Source organism: Haplochromis burtoni, unplaced genomic scaffold, assembly GCF_018398535.1.
Source record: "Haplochromis burtoni strain Fernald_Lab_line unplaced genomic scaffold, NCSU_Asbu1 Contig_6, whole genome shotgun sequence".
NCBI lineage: Eukaryota > Metazoa > Chordata > Actinopteri > Cichliformes > Cichlidae > Haplochromis > Haplochromis burtoni.
The window spans coordinates 1,401,293-1,418,124 of NW_024582367.1; the positions used below are offsets into that span (position 1 = coordinate 1,401,293).

General features: G+C 41.5%; 1 protein-coding gene across 24 annotated transcripts in view; it reads right to left on the minus strand.

Annotated features, from left to right (window-relative positions):
* Positions 1–14,814, minus strand: part of mapta (microtubule-associated protein tau a) — a 36,780-nt gene extending 21,966 nt beyond the window's left edge. For 11 of the 24 annotated variants that reach the window (XM_042223326.1, XM_042223280.1, XM_042223321.1 and 8 more), the window contains exons 1-3: positions 14,642–14,750; positions 5,202–5,334; positions 534–626 (exon numbers count right to left, since the gene is read on the minus strand). In XM_042223326.1, coding sequence (XP_042079260.1) covers positions 534–626; positions 5,202–5,316 — 208 coding nt within the window. In that variant the 5' untranslated portion in view covers positions 5,317–5,334; positions 14,642–14,750. The other 13 variants (XM_042223341.1, XM_042223318.1, XM_042223338.1 and 10 more) reach the window with 5 other exon arrangements.
* Positions 14,815–16,832: the final 2,018 nt, after the last annotated feature.

Here is a 16,832-nt window from a genome sequence, read left to right on the forward strand (position 1 = left end):
CAGGTTCACACAGCTCAGGCTAATGTTGTGTTTACTACCACACGTCAGCAGCTTCAGAAGCTGTTAAAGAGATCAAGGAGGTTTTTCAGCCCGATGACTTCCCACCTCACTTCGCTTTGGAAAAGCTGTCAGTCTCAGTATTTATGATCAAAGCCTGCTCGACCCGGGCTGGAGTGACGCTACTGTGGCCACATCGTACAGGCACAGAGGGGCATTGTTTTCCATGTTAGTCACTGATCTGTTCATGTTCGCTGGCTCTTATTGCACTCTGTGTGGTAACAACACAACTCGCTGTAGAATCAGGCAAATCAAAAGGTTTTAGCAAGAAAACTCAAACTTGAATCATAAAAGTTTAGAGTTAGGGAGCAAAAGAAAACCAGCAAACCAAGACGAGCGTTTCTCTCAATAGAGCTCTAAATGAAGAAGATAAATCAAGTGATGATTTGCACACAAACTGAACCATGCTAAATAAGAGCTAAAACACGGGTTAAGCTGCAGCTCAGGCTTCATGTCAGAAGTGCAGGCGGGCGTACCGGGCTGCGCCTCGTCATCACAGTGGCTGCTGTCTGGCTGAGAGAGCTCAGACACAGAATTCACCCCATTCTCACTGAGTGCTGCTTCATCCTCTGCAAATCAAAGGTAAACTGGAGGTCAAAGCCGAGGTAATCGTGACAGAAACTTGGAAAAAACCAACCACACACGCTGCTTAGAAGTCAACTGTGAAGCAGAATTCAAAATGGTTAAAAGGCATCAGCGGCAGTCTGACATTTAAACCCAGAACCATGAAAAGTCTTCAGTCGGCTCTGTTTAAGGAGGTAACACATTTATTCACAGTCTACTCACCTTAAAACAATAAATACTGAACTACAGCAGAGCTACTGCCTCGATTTTCCAAAAAGGAAGACTATTTCTGGAACGATGCATTTAGACAGCATCGCCAGCCTCAGCTTGACTGAGGGCTACACGGCAGATTTGGATTATATTAAGGTCCGGTTTAGAAAACTAGACATATATTTCCTGGATTATACTTTTGTGTGTTCATCAGGTCATCCTCACATACAATCTGCTTCATGTAAAGACTTCAGCAAATCACCAAAAATCCAGATAGCCTAGACGTTTACCCCATTTTGTTAGTCACAAGTATCAGCAGTGTTGGGAGAGTAGATAAAAACAATAGCCTAAAATGTTTGTGTTTTATTAATGAATTATTTATAATAACTAAAAGTCTGGCAGTCAGTTTAGGTCGTATTTGGTGCTCTTGTTTTGCTGTACACCACTTACAGGATATCAGACTATATTAAATTAATTAGATAATTTAATTAGATAATTATGTTTTTCAGATTTTGACACTAACAAATTTTAACGGGAAGGTTGTTTCATGTCTGCAGCATCCAGACACAGTGGGGATGTGTCACCAAGGCAACCAAAAAACGCCTGGAGGCGTACCACGTCTTTGATGACACCGCCAAAATGTTAAAATCTGTCCCGTTATGGACTCGGACGGTGTCTCTGCTACGAGCTGCAACCAAAAAGGAAAATCTTCACGCTGTGTACGTCGACGTGAATCAACACACCCGAGTCTAGAAAATCATAATCAGAAGCACAACTCTATTGTATTTTACTAAATTCTATCCTGGAGTTGGTTTTTATGAGAATGTCTTTTCTTGTCATGATGAGATGTTTTTAATAATAATTAAGAGATAAATGGAGACTGACTCTAAATATCTAAATATTTACCAATTATGAAACAATAATTTAATGTAGAGATTAACAATCTTCCCTGTTTATAATAAGATCTACTTACTTTACTATAAAATTACAAAAACCTCCAGATCTGTAACAACTTTGTGATACTGACATCCAGTAATGTAACTTAGAAAAGCCTCTAAATATCCACATTATGAGATTTTAACTTGTGATTTTAACTTGTGATTTTATCACTAGAGCTTTATCAGAATAATGAACTCTTTATGATTTCTCTTAATTGTTATTTATGTCATGCTGCTGTAATTCTGTAATTCTGTAATAAATCAACATTATGGGATTAATTATGAAACTCTGTTTATAATCTCTTAATTATCTAATTTTAGAATTGTTATTACAATAATATTTATGAGGCATTAGATCAGGAAAGTCTCTAACTCTCTTTATTATGACATTTTAAACCCATAACTATGAGATTACAGTTGAAAACAAAATTAAAACACTAAATTATCTCTTGTTTGTATCGCACTTCCTTGCAGATCAATAGATACAGTTTTGAAAGCTCCAATTTTGTATGCATCACTCCAAAGAACTAAGCAAAGCACCTCTAAAGCATCAGATGGCTAAAAGCTCTAAAATATCCTAAACGAACTAATCTCACTTTACAAATACGTCACTTTCCACACACCACATCTGCTGCTTAAAGGGATACTCACTTTGTGTTTCACTGCTGATACATGTGTTGTTTACCCCTGCAGATGGACCTGACTCTGTGCGCTGCTTCCTGTTAGCACATAAGATGATGGGAAATGGAAACGGGGAGAACGAATGCACTAGTGAGGGCTGTAAACTGGGGAAAGCTAGGCTACGTACTAATTAGCCATGTGGTTGATTTGGGTAGATTAGAAAAAAAGGGGAGAACACATTGCTGAGAGGTCTGACACTGATTATTCGCTCTGTGACGAATAAATCTGTCCAAACACAGTGAAGCAAACACGATGCATCTTTAGCCATTTATCTGCTCTTCGTTTACGTTTCAGTCATCAAATGGAGCTTTCTGAAAATGCTTTCTGTGCTGCGTTAAAGGCCCGATTGTTCATGGACTGAATTGCGAGCGAACAGTGGAGCTGGATGGAGATGGGGCTCTTTCTCAGGGGTCTGACCCAGATGCCCGGATTACAGAGCACAGTGCAGCTGCAGTCGAGCATGTCTTCTATCCATTATGTAAGAGATTAAAACAAAGCTCTGTAGAAACTCAGGAGCTCGGCCTCCACCCAGACGACAGTGAAATTTGGTTTAACTCTACATTTAAATTCTTCTCTTTGACATTCTTTGATGTCTATTCTAGGATTAAAGCTTTAATTAGAAACCCTTTACCTGTGAGCCCCACACACAGCTAATACATGCATTTCATACGTTGTTAAAACACATTAAATTGTAGTTTAATGTAATAATTAATATAAAGCATTTAAATCCTCTAATGAAGACAAACTGGATTTTACAATTTGGCAACTGTGTTTAATTAAGATGTCATAATCTGTTTACATAACAGCCTCTTTCCATCAGTGCTACAAAGGAAAACGACAAATCATTTACTCCAGGCTTTTATATGCTTATAAATGCTAAATAGGTAAGAGACTTACTGTTTAAAAAAATCACATAATAAAAGTGTTTATTGCACAAAAGAGCAAAGCTGTTTATTCTTTAGCACAAAGTTTCATTTATATTTAAATATTAAAATATTTTACATAACTTCCACTCAAACATGCTGTAATTTCAGAGACATTTTTACAGTTCGCTATAATTAGCAGCTAGCTCAGTCTATGTGATGTGATCATAGAGTTTGATTACAGCCTGCTAACGGCTCTCCTCCTATTTATCCACATGTAACATTTAGCCTCAGTGTTAGCAGTGACGCAGTGATCAATCAGTCAGTTTTATTACCGGGTGGGATCATGGTGGCTACGTCCATCGTTGATCCCTTTTCAGGAAGCTGTTATTAACACAAGGAAGATAATACCTCAGAGGTTTTATTGTTGTGGGCACCTCACAAACCTTTAGAGCTTAACTGCAGATGAAGAGCAGTTGACAACAAGTACGAATTTAGCTTTTTTCACATTTCATAATCAGACGGATTTTTGTTGCTGGTGTACAAAATGAGTTTGTACTTCTGTAGGTCAGTTTTCATCAGACTAATAATATATAAGTCTTCGGGTATATTCAGAGACAACACGTTCTCACTCCCAAAGCGTAACATTTTACGCTAGGTGACAAATCGTCAACATATTACGTTTTCGGCTACCCACCACGTTCCTAAATATGAGAACCGTATGGACTCAATCTACACATGTTCGCTCTTTTCTTCAAATCGCTTAGAAACACGCTATTTAACATCATTAAAGTCCTGGTTAAGGTCAGGAAAAAGGTTAGGTTTAGGGCTGGAATACAGGGCTGGAACGTCTATTACTGTGGGAGCGTCATTGCACTGGATTTCGGCCATAACCCGCCGCGTACCATAAGAACGCCGAAGGTCAAAACGTCGTGACAAAACGTCGGCATGTTACGCCTCGGGAGTGAGAACGGGCTGTCAGAGAACGTGTGGTACACACCAGCACTGGACACTCGACTGTGAGCCTCAGTGCAGGTGGACAACGGAGGGAAAATATGGAATGATATTAAAATGATTCATATTACACTGATTTTTACTTAAAGTTCAACTTAGCTAAGTTTTTACAGTTAATTATTTGTGGTAATAAAAGTAAGTGATAAAAAGGAGGTGATAGATCATCGATAGGCCTCTCCTGTTCCTACAGTCTGAGCTGAACATATAAAGCCCTCACACGAGCTGATCCCGGATATTAAACCAAAACCAACGCGATGGCTCACTTGCACAGTTTTTCCTCATACTACAAAAAACACATTTATACAAAAAAGTTGCCGTTGTCTCAATTTTTTCCTTAAAAATAATATTTTTTCAAGAGTTTCCAGAGGTGTTGTATCACGTTGGATCCCCCTGATTGCATAAACCCGCTCTATGCTTTTATACTGATGAAGAGTGGGGTCATGTAATTTCCTGTCTTCCCTCTACTAGAGGGGCGGCTAGCTACGATCAATGAGAAGCGTGGAATTGACAGATTCTTTGGACGTGCACCATCAGATAATCTCTCGTATCCTTGGAAACTGAACATGCGTAGGTCTAACAGCACAAAAATAGCATCATCTCTACTCGTGCTGTGAGAAATAATGGTTTGCAGTCAGAAGAAAAGAAAGCTGCTCATTGTTTAATCCGAATCATCTGCCAACCAAAGTGCAGCAACATCTCACAGCTCTCTGTCATCAGACTGATTTCAGACCCACCAGTGGAGCTCAGAGGATTCACAAGGTGAGCTGAAGCTGGAAAAAGATCTCATTAAAGACACTTTCTGTTCATTTTTAGGGAGTTTGCATTTGTGTGTTGGATCCTATTTTGCTTCCAGACTGTATTTCTAATGTCTGACCTTTCATTTTGACTCCGTTCTCCTGGTGGTGCTGATCCTTGATGGTCATGTTGGCTAAGGAGCTGCTCATGGTGTCTCCAGAACTGTAGCTGTTCGCGTTGTTCACGTACTCCATTGCCAGTCGTGGGTCGGGCTGCAGGAAGAAAAAAGCAAATTAATGAAGTACTGAAGGTCCAGGGTGTGTCACGTTACACATGTCAGCTGAAAGTAGCTGACAAGCAAGAAAATGGCTGTAATGATGGCGCACTTAACAGACACTTTGTCTTCCGGCCTGCAGAACAAGCCCGTCACCACAGAATGTAAACAGACACTGTGCCTGTGAAAACCTTGTTATTTATACATCCTGACGTGGGGTCAGCGCTTCAGGTTACAGCCTCACAGACAAAAATAGTGCCCTCTGCCCATGTGCACGCTGTCCTCGCTGTGACAGGGCTGCACTTCCTAAACACCCACTGACTAACTGCAACAACAAGTGCAGCCACGTCTCAGCCGTGGCAGGCAGGTCATCAGGATGCAAACGCTCCCCACTGTACAACACAACACTGACGCTCCTTCAACCGCCGAGATGTGAATTGCGTCCAATCTCATAAAAAGAGGATTACATGTCAGCTTAAACCCGAGCCTCTGGTTACATCAGCGCTTTTCAGCTTGAATCATATTTTTTCCCTCTCCTCTGACACAAACACACACACGCGGACAGTGTGGACAGCTTATGCCGTAATCAGTCTGTGCATCCAAACTGCATGCCCCGAGTTTGTTTGGTGATGCAGATTTGGCAGCTTCTGGCCTTCGGTTTCGCCCTCATGTCTACTTTGGCACATAAACATGACACTTTAATCTCTGAGATGTACAATACAGCTTAAAGCGGCTATTATAGTAGCACATAAAATTGTCAAAGTAGTCACGGAAATAAAACAGCAAGTGCAAAAACTGCTGCTTCTAACTCAGTGAGGGAAAGTGGATTTCCTCAAGAATGAAAGTGAAAGTTTGGCCCATTTAATGCTTTATCCTTCTGGGCTTTTCTCTGTTACTGCATTTATTCAGCCGATACAGTTACTCGTTACTTTACAGATTAAGATTTATACATGAAAATACTATGAGCAGCTTATAAAATCGTAATAACCTCATGAACGCTTATTAAAAAAAAAAAAAAGAAAAACCTGCTCCATCTTCTGCTGCCCTTACTTTAGCTCGATGCTACCGAAATGTCCAGACCTCGCTCACACTAACCACCTCCCCCAGGTCTTTCTGCCCACAGACGTAAGTTAGCTGAGAGACAGAGTGTCTCCATGTCCTGGATCTGCTGCTGGGCCTCCTCCTCATCTAAACACATCACCCAAGAGTTGTTCAGGAGCATGCCAGCCGCATACGGAAACACCTGAACTCTCTGCTTTTACTGAACACAAATCTCACGAATTCCTGTGACGCCACCTGATGCAAACGTCGTCTTAAGAGCAGCAGCGCCTGAACTGTTGCTATGGTTACCCACCCTATAAAACCCACCCTAAAGGCACGCTCAGCCCAGCTATGCGACCTTCCCTCTGTGTACCTTCATGTCTCCTGACCTTGGGTGTTTAAACAGCGCTCCACATTCAGCACAGATGACAGAAAAGGGACAAGGTGGAAACAAGATCAGGCTTAAGCACCACAGAGAGGCTCGTTTTCACAAAGAAGCTCGATTCTCCTCATAGTTCAATTACACAGAGAATTCATCCAATCACCTGCTGTGAGTCAAAGCCTGATAGATATTGTCTGTAAAGGTTCTCAGTCATCCAGGTCATCGTAGTTACTTGTGAATAGTGAGTATTTCAGCAGAAGAAGTGAGGCAAAATAAAGTGTGGCACTCACTTCTATAGAGGAATAATATCTATCAGGTCTAAGGAGCTTGGAAAGAAAAGCATCTGGACTTCTTTAAGTTTCTTGTAGACGTTTCACCTCTCAACCGGGAAGCTTCTTCAATTCTAAGAGTCCCCAATTTTAAGCCCAAGGTGTGAAAACAGGCATGGGTCACAATTTACTGAGGTCAATCCTGGGCCATTTGACCTCAGTAAATCACATGATAGAGTGGGGCTAGGTTTCACACAGGTTCACCCACACCAGATTTCACACCTTGGCTCATGTGATTAGACAGAGGATCAATACGGGGTCCATGACCCTCTTGGGGACACTCCCATAGGGCTTAAAATCTGGGACTCTCCAAATTTGCTCTTAGAACTGAAGAAGCTTGGCTTTCTTTAAGTTATTAAAAACTCGGCCATATGGAGCTGAGCTACCCAGATAAGTCATTTATACACCCACGACGTAGCTGTTATGTTCATTACCGAATGACTAAGATAAACCTTGTTATTGAACAAAAACAGGAGAGATGGTTCAACAAAAAGAGTCACTAATGTGTGTGATGTACACACAGTATGCTTAGTGTTTACAGTTTAACAGTGAAGGGCTACTTAAACTGTTGTAGCTCACTGCCAGGAGCGAGAAAGGTGGATGTCAGCTGGAGCCATCCAAAGGCCCAATCCAAAGAGGGCAAACTCTAATGGGCCAATCACAGGACTCCACCTGTCTCAGCATTAAACACAGACTCACACACTGTCTGGAGAAGCACACCTTAATTTTTCATGTCAACATTAGCCAAGTTGCTGCCATTTCACTCAGCTGTACAGTGGATAAGCTGGTTTCTCAGCTACAGCTACTTTGAGTAGTCAAATTGAATAGAAAAGCGCCAGCCTGTTTATTTGTACTTTAATGATAACAACAACTACATGGATTAAAAACAGTTTTATTCTGACAAAAAAACTCATTAACATAGGAGGAGGTCCTAATACATTATATAAGTGTGTATCCCATAGGAGCTCTAATGAATAGTGCACTCTCCCGGTCCTCACACACAGTTCCCCAACAAAACCCTTCATTGTAGCGTTACACATGACAGAATCCAAACAACAAGGAGAAGGCAGCACTCGTGCCAGCAAAGACAATCCCTCCGAGAGGTCGTTCACTCTGCATCCGGGAGCTCAGACGGTTGGAGAGCAAACAAACTCGAGTCTGATAAGGAGCAGATCCTTCAGATAATCATGTGTACACGAGCACTGTACGTTAGTGTGAATCATATCCTCTGCCTGAGACAGTAAGGCCAGAATAAAGAATCTATAGCTCAAATACATAACAGATTCACCACATCTAATTTTAAAAATAGAGGCGATCTTAAACCCGTAATCAGAAATGCTCGGGCGGAAGCAGTCCTGTAAACTCTCCTTCCCAAGAGCATTTCACTAATTTCGGTCCTCGGCAAACTTTCAACAGAAACACTTTAGACGGGACCAGCACCTCCTTAATGATTTGAACTGGGACAAAAACACACACACACATTTCACCTGCTGCAGAAAGGGAACGTGACAGCAGTCTTTGTCGCAGCTTCATGAGGGGGAAAAGCCTCAGAGGGCTGCTGATGCAGCTTGTTCCTCTCAGGGGCGTGTGAAAATGTGATCTTGGCACAGACCGTGCCTCTGCAAGGAGCTCGGTCAACAGGGATGTTGACACAGCTCCAAGAGCTCTGAGCACTCAGTGAGACAAGCAGTCTGAAATTAGGTGTGTGTGTGTGTGTGTGTGTGTGTGTGTGTGTGTGTGTGTGTGAGATGATGCACTTTATTTCCTGTGTTTCTGCTGTTTCCCCTAGTGCGACAATTAAGATAAGTTTGAATCCCTGCAGAATTCCTGATATGTTGCTCATAAAGATTAACCATAAATTGTATATAAAGCTGCAGCCGCACTTTGGCCACTGTCATGTTGGCTTTTAGGGCCAAGAAGGGACCATATTTAAACGTGAATGGAGTGCTAAGTCAGCAGCTAGCAGTAGACACAGGTATCTGTTAAGTGCTTCCAACTAACCAAACAATAAAACTGAAGAATTTCATTAATCAAAAGTGAAACACAAACTACTTAGATGTGCTGCGCCATGTATCATTTCCCATTAAACACTTTAGCAGCACCAACAGTTTAAACACAATCGAGTGGTGAGGACACCTGCCAATCAAAGAAACCACGCCCATAACTGCAGAATCCAGAGACGAGTTATAAAAAGGTTACCCTGTCAGCTGTTATATCTGTAACAGGCTGCAAATGTTTATTTCTGATATAAAGTTGGCTACCAGAAGAACTCCAAACCTGCAAGTCATAATGATCCAGAGTTAAGTGGACTCAGATTTGACTTTACAAACAGTTTGTGCAGCTTCCTTTATAATCTGAACATGTAGAATTACAAATATGCAGCAATCTGGGGACACTTGAATAATGAAAATTATGAAATTGCATTATTCTTAAAGCCGGCCCAAAAAACAGAAAAATATAAAAGGTTTTAGTTGCTAATTATCCTTTATTGACAAATAATAATGAGGGTTACTGTCTGTATAAGTGGATGAGTGCCAGCACGGGTCCTTAGCTGCCCGTTACGGATCATCTCTGCTAATTTGAGTAACTGAGCTGTGCCTCTTAACTGTGTTTGTGCTTTCTGGAGCATTTTAGTGGACTTATCAGAAGTCTTTGCTCCAGTTTTAATGACTTTCTTCTCTTTTTGTATGTTACTTTGCACTATCTCTTTCAGTATGATGCACAGATACAGCTTTTGAGCAGCGTTTGCCAGCGTTAGCTTTTATATTAGCACTCCATCTTCTTGTCCAAATATGGTCTTCATAACAGAACTTCACAAACCAGGCTATGTCCATCTTTTATATACAGTCTAAGGCTTATTTTGAAACCATAATAAGACAAATGCAGTTCAGTCCTTAGCATTTTTACAGATTAATTAAGTTTTATCTACAGATTGATCGAGTCATGGTCTCAGCTGCTATGTATTACAGAAGAAACCTGAGCAGATTTTCTGTTTTTAGTGTGCAAAAACAAAGATATTTCATTTACACTGACATAAAAGTAAAAACAAGCAACTTCACATCTGAGAAGCTGAAACCAGATTATATTTAGCATTTATACTCGACAAATCCCAACAACTCTCAACCAATCTAATGTTATTGACCAATTCATTGAGTGTGTGACAGTTTTAGAGGTAAAATGGCTCACACTGAGAAACAAAGGCATTCGTCTGATGCCGTGTACGGGCCTGCCGCCTCACCAGCCCTGCGTGTAGCTCAGCTGAGAGACGAGGATGCTGCTCTCATGCTTGATTGCCTCTGTATCTCTGACCTACTTTGCTCACCACTCGCTCTCTCCCTCTCTCTGTGCTCTGGCCCAGCCTCCGGCAGCCAGCACACTCTGACTCTACCTTCCTAATGTGGGCCCGGCCCTGCAGCGGAGGGGCTGAAGGTGGAGCCCGTTTCCATTTTCCCCTCCATCTAAGCGCTGGAGGGGAAACATCTTGCAGGGCCGGTCTGCACACGGCACCACCCTGACGTCCCGCATCTACAAGCAGCTAATGTTTGCAATATTTCACCTTCAGGATTTCAGCCACGCCCTGCTCTGCTATCTTCACACGCATCCTCCTTTCAGTTCACATTCAAATAACTGGCACATAATCAATGCCAGACTTGTACTTCTAGGTTCCAAAGAAGTAAAAGACAAACCGCGACATTTCTGAGGCCACAATGTTGCATTATGGAATTCAAGATATGAGGAATTCTTCTCATGTTTGCACGGCGCAGACTGTTAAATAATCAGGGACTCCAGCTGCTGCTGTATGTTCACAATGAACACACACACACAGGTTTCCCAATGCAATGAGCCAGTCCTCAGTCAGCATGGTGCCAATTAAGTGTGTACAAGAATGCAGCTGAAATCCCGCTGTGGCATTTCTTCTTCTATTTAATGAGGCAACGCATCCAGAAAAAGGCCTGTTCTGTGAAACATTACACGTCTGTGAGGTTTATCTTGTCCTTTATGTGTTCAGTAAACTAGAATCAATGCATAAAGTGATATCAAAAATATATCTTTTAAATCAAGAGTACATAAATGTGGGTTAGAACTGTCAAACTCTCTTGATGAAATGCTCAAACTTCTTGCAATGTTCAAATAATTTAAAACAGGGAAAGAGCAGCACACGGACATTTTTGAGGAGTTTGAGCCTTTTTAAAAATAATAAAGTAACTTAAAAGAATATTTCCTTAAATCAGTAGCTCAGCTGCCTGTTTGAGCTCTGAAGCCAAATAAATCTGAGTAACTTTTAGAAAAGCTCCACTCTGGAGACTTAATTGCTGTGGTGCTGTTTATTCTGCCAGCCTAAGCTCTGCAGGCGGGTCCGTCCAAACTGAAGCCGGCCGGCTGGATGCGGTCGCCTTTGGACTCGAGCCGACGGGGGCCAACAGGCTGTCAGTCTTTGCTAAATGGAGCACTTCAGTGCGGACTCATTTCATAATGCCCGACGCTTGAGGCCATGATGGAGTCAGCAGTCACATTAAGGAGAGTGATTGATTTATTTCAAAAGAGCTGCACTGCTCACATCAGCCTGCATCTTTAACTACATTACACACGTCTGCGTTTTCAGTTCTTTAGGTTTTCTTTCAGCTTCGTCGCCAGTTCTTTTGGATTTGCTCCGTTTGTACAGCATACACACCTGCATACCAGAACAAGTGTCGTGTGTAGAAGGAAAAGGCTTTAAAAGTAAAAGTGCCATCATAAAGTTCTGGACTCAAACCGCATTTAGCCAATCTCCCCTTCGGGATCTTCTCCTTATGCACTGCTGCTACTGTTTTAGGTGGACATCCAATTCTGACTTGACAGTTCAGGCTTGATGTTTTCTAGCCAAGTGATGACGTGTCTAATGCTTGGGACTGTAATAATCCTGCACGACCTCATTCTTTGTTAAATGATGAGACTGCTCCTAGCTACACTCCTGACCTGATGCATCGCTTTCAGGCTTAGACGCTGTTTGGTCTCATCGCCGCTGATGATTCCCAAAAAGGAGGTTGGGTCAGTTTGAGACCTTTGGCTTTTTAACCACACCTTTTTTCACTTATAAACTGCTAATAGAGCAATGTAAAAATACATCATAACAGGTAAAAATACAGTCAAAATCAGAATGTAAAGGATCACAGAATAAGTCTCAGGGGTGGTCGGATGATTGATGAGTGAGTGCTTCTGAACAAATCTGCATATAGTTCCCTGTCTTACGAAGCCTCGGATGATTTTACTTCTTTGTTCCTCAAACAGCTACTTAAATGAAAACATCTGAGTGGTCTGGAGCAGAAATGTCTCTTTGGTGAAAACAAGAAACCACAACTATGGTGAGACACAGGCTGGGCAAGCTGGCCTTTTTTGTGGAAAAATGTCAGAGTAATACATGTTCCAGAGTAAAAAGCTTGACATGTTAAGCGACTAAAAGTAGGGATGTCTCGACTTCTTCTATGTTGATTTTGATGCTCACAAACTTTGTGTGCTGTGCTCCAGAAACCCAAAATACAGCCAGTGTACATGCGTCAGTATGTAAAAATAACCTTCCCAAAAATATATCATGTAGAATTATCAAGCTTACAATCACATATCTAAAAGCTAAAATCTGGACCCAACATATTTCTGGTCCCTGACAAACCAGGTGGCAACTTAACTGATATCAAACATTATTTCGTCTACATGCATAAAAGCAATCGTACCAAATATGCTGCACAGTGATTTTTCAAATATAACAACACTCACTGACAATGTCTTTTAAGTTCTGCTATAATGGAAATATGAAACTTTCCTATTTTTATTGACAGTTTTCAACAACTCTGCACCGTCGTTTGGCTTGTCTGCAGTTGAAATTGTGCTTCATATTGCCAGCATTCAATTAATTATGCATACAGCAAGAAGTGGACCTGGGACCCCTGGCTGGAGATGTGTGCACTCAGTTGCCAGCTTTGTTGTGCTGCTAATCCAACTAGACAGGTTTGGATGCCCAAATCGAAAGCAGAGAATCAGCTATAGTCTAAAGGTTTTAGAGGATAGATGCCTCAAGGCTGATCTGAACATGTCCAGCAGTGTTTTTGGGGGGGAGGAGCCCCTCTCAGACCTCCCTGTGCACATACCAGCGTGTCTCTCCAGTCGTGCCCAAGTGCTGCAGAAACTTGCAGAAGGATGTCTGAGTTTATCAAAAAAAAAACAAAAAGATGGCACTGAGATGTGTTTCAGTGCTTTCTGCGCATCAGTTGGAATGGCTCCCAGCTGCGGTTACTGACTACAACATGCCCGCTCCTCTTCACTGTAATTGTTACAGAAATCGATGCAATGAGTGAGAACCAGTGAGGGTGGGAGAGAGGTGTGTCCGAGGAAGGAGACGAGAGATTCTCACTCCAACATCCCTCCACCAAACCAAAGAGGAAAAAATCACATATTGTTCATGTGGCGGGCATAAAGGGTTCGCGTTAAAAGGCTTTCATGCACCTACTGTGGGTCAGATCGCGTCCGCTGACCCTGGGAGGATTACCCAAGAGCCCATATGTGTCAGATAAGCAGCCTGGTTCACTGCACTGGCCGTGTGACAGCACACGGAGACATGGGCGCTCTCCTCTGTTTATAATATGAAAAAAAGGCGAAAAAAATGGGCTTGGCATTTGCGCACAAACGCTGCTTCATCCCGATTTCCAACACTATCCGCTCTCGAAACAATACAGAGACGCACGGAAATCAATTAAATACACCAGGGGCTTCTCGTTTTTGCGTCTATTTACATGTCAGAATCTCACATATTAAAATCAAAGGAGCTGGTTTGTGAGGCAGCCTCAAGCATTTAGGCCTCAGATGCAAGAAAGAAGCGAAAGATCCAGAATAACGGGAGGGGAGGGGGGTGCATACAGCCATAAATTCACACTCAAAGCCGACGACACAAAGAACACAAGTGTTATTAAATTACAGTAAATCTTAGAGAAATAACACCGCTTTGTTGCCCCCATGGGATTCTTTATTAATGAGATTATAAATACTCTGGAGGATTAGTCTCGTTACTGCGCGCCAGCAGCAGAGTGGCAGTAACGAAAACAGGACCTGCTCCGGAGGATGATGGAGACATTTTTTTTCCTCTTGAGGAGGAAGAAAAACGCTGAATGTATCGTGTTTGTAGGGAGGTGACTGCACCTCCAGGGCTGGTGCGATGATGGCTGCAACAAAAACACGTTTCTCTGTTTATTGTAGGTCGATGGAGGAGCAGATCGCGCACAATGAAAAGCGTGAGCCCCGAAAACACGCAAAATGAAGCTGCTGCAGGAGAATCTGCGCTGTCATGAGATATAAGAGAAAAAATACGCCTCGTGTTCAAGTGCACGAAATTTCTATACGTAAAACGCGCACAGGCCCAACCTCTCCCACCTCATGCAAATAAAATATCAAGTGACAGGACGAATGCCGACGCAGAATTACGACGCGGGGTTTGAGCCGCACGTCGCCCGCTCTCCTGATGTTTCGGTGTGATTGCAGCCACACCGGATCGGTTAAATAAAACAAATATGTCTGGGTTTTCTTACCTGAGTGCAGACAGCGGTCTCGTCTCTTCAGCGGCAGTCGCTCACCGGGCGCGCACGGCTTCTCGTCGCAGTGCAGGCGCAGGCCGGAGCGGGGCGCTGTGGAGCGGCGATGACTGCATGTCATGAAATGCAACCTGTCTGCGCGCAGCAGCCTCCAGCCCATTTGCTTTCATCTAGGGTGTAAACAAAGAGGTGCAAAGACGGATGTTTTGATCTCAGTTCTTCTGTTTATGCAGAAACAGCCCTGCACAGTTATATAGACAGCTATCTACACACACAAATAAGGACATTTTAAAAGGAATTTGAAGGTTTTAAAATGTCTCAGTCAAACTAACTGACTGGTAAATAGTAACTGTAACTGCAAAAAAAAATCATAGGATCCTTTTTTTTAAATCTTTGGCAATTCAACTGTCAAACAGTTGCCTCAAGGTGCTTTATATTTTAACCTCCTAAGACCCGAACTCTTCCACGGCATGCATTTTTAATTTCTCTTTGATATTTGGGCATATTGGGGCCCGATGAATGTAAAAACAAAGAATTACCAGATTTTATTATTTTTTTTTACCTTATTTTTGTTTTTAAGAAACATGAGAGCCACATATGAGCATATTTGTTTAAAATTTTGAACAGTAGCAGTATAATGTCCTCGTAAGTGGATATCAGGCCCTTGTAGAGCAAAATTGAGTATTTTGGTGTAAATAACCCAAAATGTGATGTCCACATATGTGGACACCAGGTCCTAGGAGGTTAAGGTAATGATCCTACAATAATACAGAAAAACTCCAACAATCAAAAAACTCCCTTTCATCAAGCATGGAGGACCAGGCTCGTGGAAGGGCAGTTGCCAGTTGTGCGTCCACGTGTGACCACTTCCAGGCCAGTAACATCTGCACAGTATCCAATCACTACTGAGGACATCATTTGATCTTTTGCAGCCTCATAGAAAGAAGGTCCTGAGTTTGAATCTACCAGCTGGGGTCTTTCTGTCTTTCTTCCCCCCACAGTCCAAAGACAAGAATTGGTGATTCTAAACTCACCCTGTTAATGCGAGCCTAGATAAACCACCTCCTGTGTGTTAGCCATGACAGATGGATAGACCCCATGGATATGACCCCAAACTGGATAAGCAGTTTAAAAAATAATAGATATTTTCAAGACAATTTCAGAAAAAACAAGAATTTTAAACACCATCTGACATACCCCTGGACCTTACTGTTGTTAAATCAGAGCAAATAGTCGCAGGAGGTTCAACACCTGTTAAAAAGGCTGAAACCAGAAAAACAGAAGCTGTTACACAAATATCTCTTTAAAGCCTCAACTAAGAAATTTTAAAAAGCCATTTTTAAAATGAAGATTTTACTGAACCATCTGACAAATGTGCTTAAAAAAATAATTGCATTACATTTCATATTTGCTACATCTGGGATAAAAAAAAATGCTTAAAACATTATTGTGCAATTTATTTCGATTTTTTCAGGAGGAAAAAAACACACAGATGATGTTGAAGGTTCAAAAACTCCAAAAAACTTCATGTATCAAATATGGTACACTAGGCGTTGAAGGGATATGGGCAAAATGCTCAGCTGTCCACATACTTATGGACATATGTTATGACATATGATACGTGTTATATTAGTACTATACTATATTATTAGTATATTTGTCAAAATATCAAATGTATCGAGTCAGTCTGTAACATTAAACATTATTATTTTCCATATTATCAATGGCATCATAATTTTGTTTATATAAGTTCAAATGTGCGTGGATCATTGTTTTCTTTGTAAGCCTTTGTACAGTTTTCAGTATAACCTCCCTAAATACTTTGTTATTCTGTTAATCTGTTATTTTTACACTATATAGTTGTTTAAATTAGGATTTATGCATTTGTGTATTTTACGTGTATAAAAAGGTCTTTGATCATTTCATTAACATATATCAGTTTTATGTGAATTGATTAGGTCCTTTAAGAAGCAGCAGGCTGATATAAGGACTGCGGGTCATGGGGACAGGTCAAATTAGAACTTGAACTTGTTTTAAATGGCTTAAAGTTAATTAAATTACCCTCTGCCAATCAGGCTCAGACAGTCAATAGTCTTTACAGTCACTATATCTAGCTTTGTTGTAGATGTTTTGCCAATATTATATAAGGGAGTGGGCACATATACGTTAGTTAAGTCAAATATTTCTA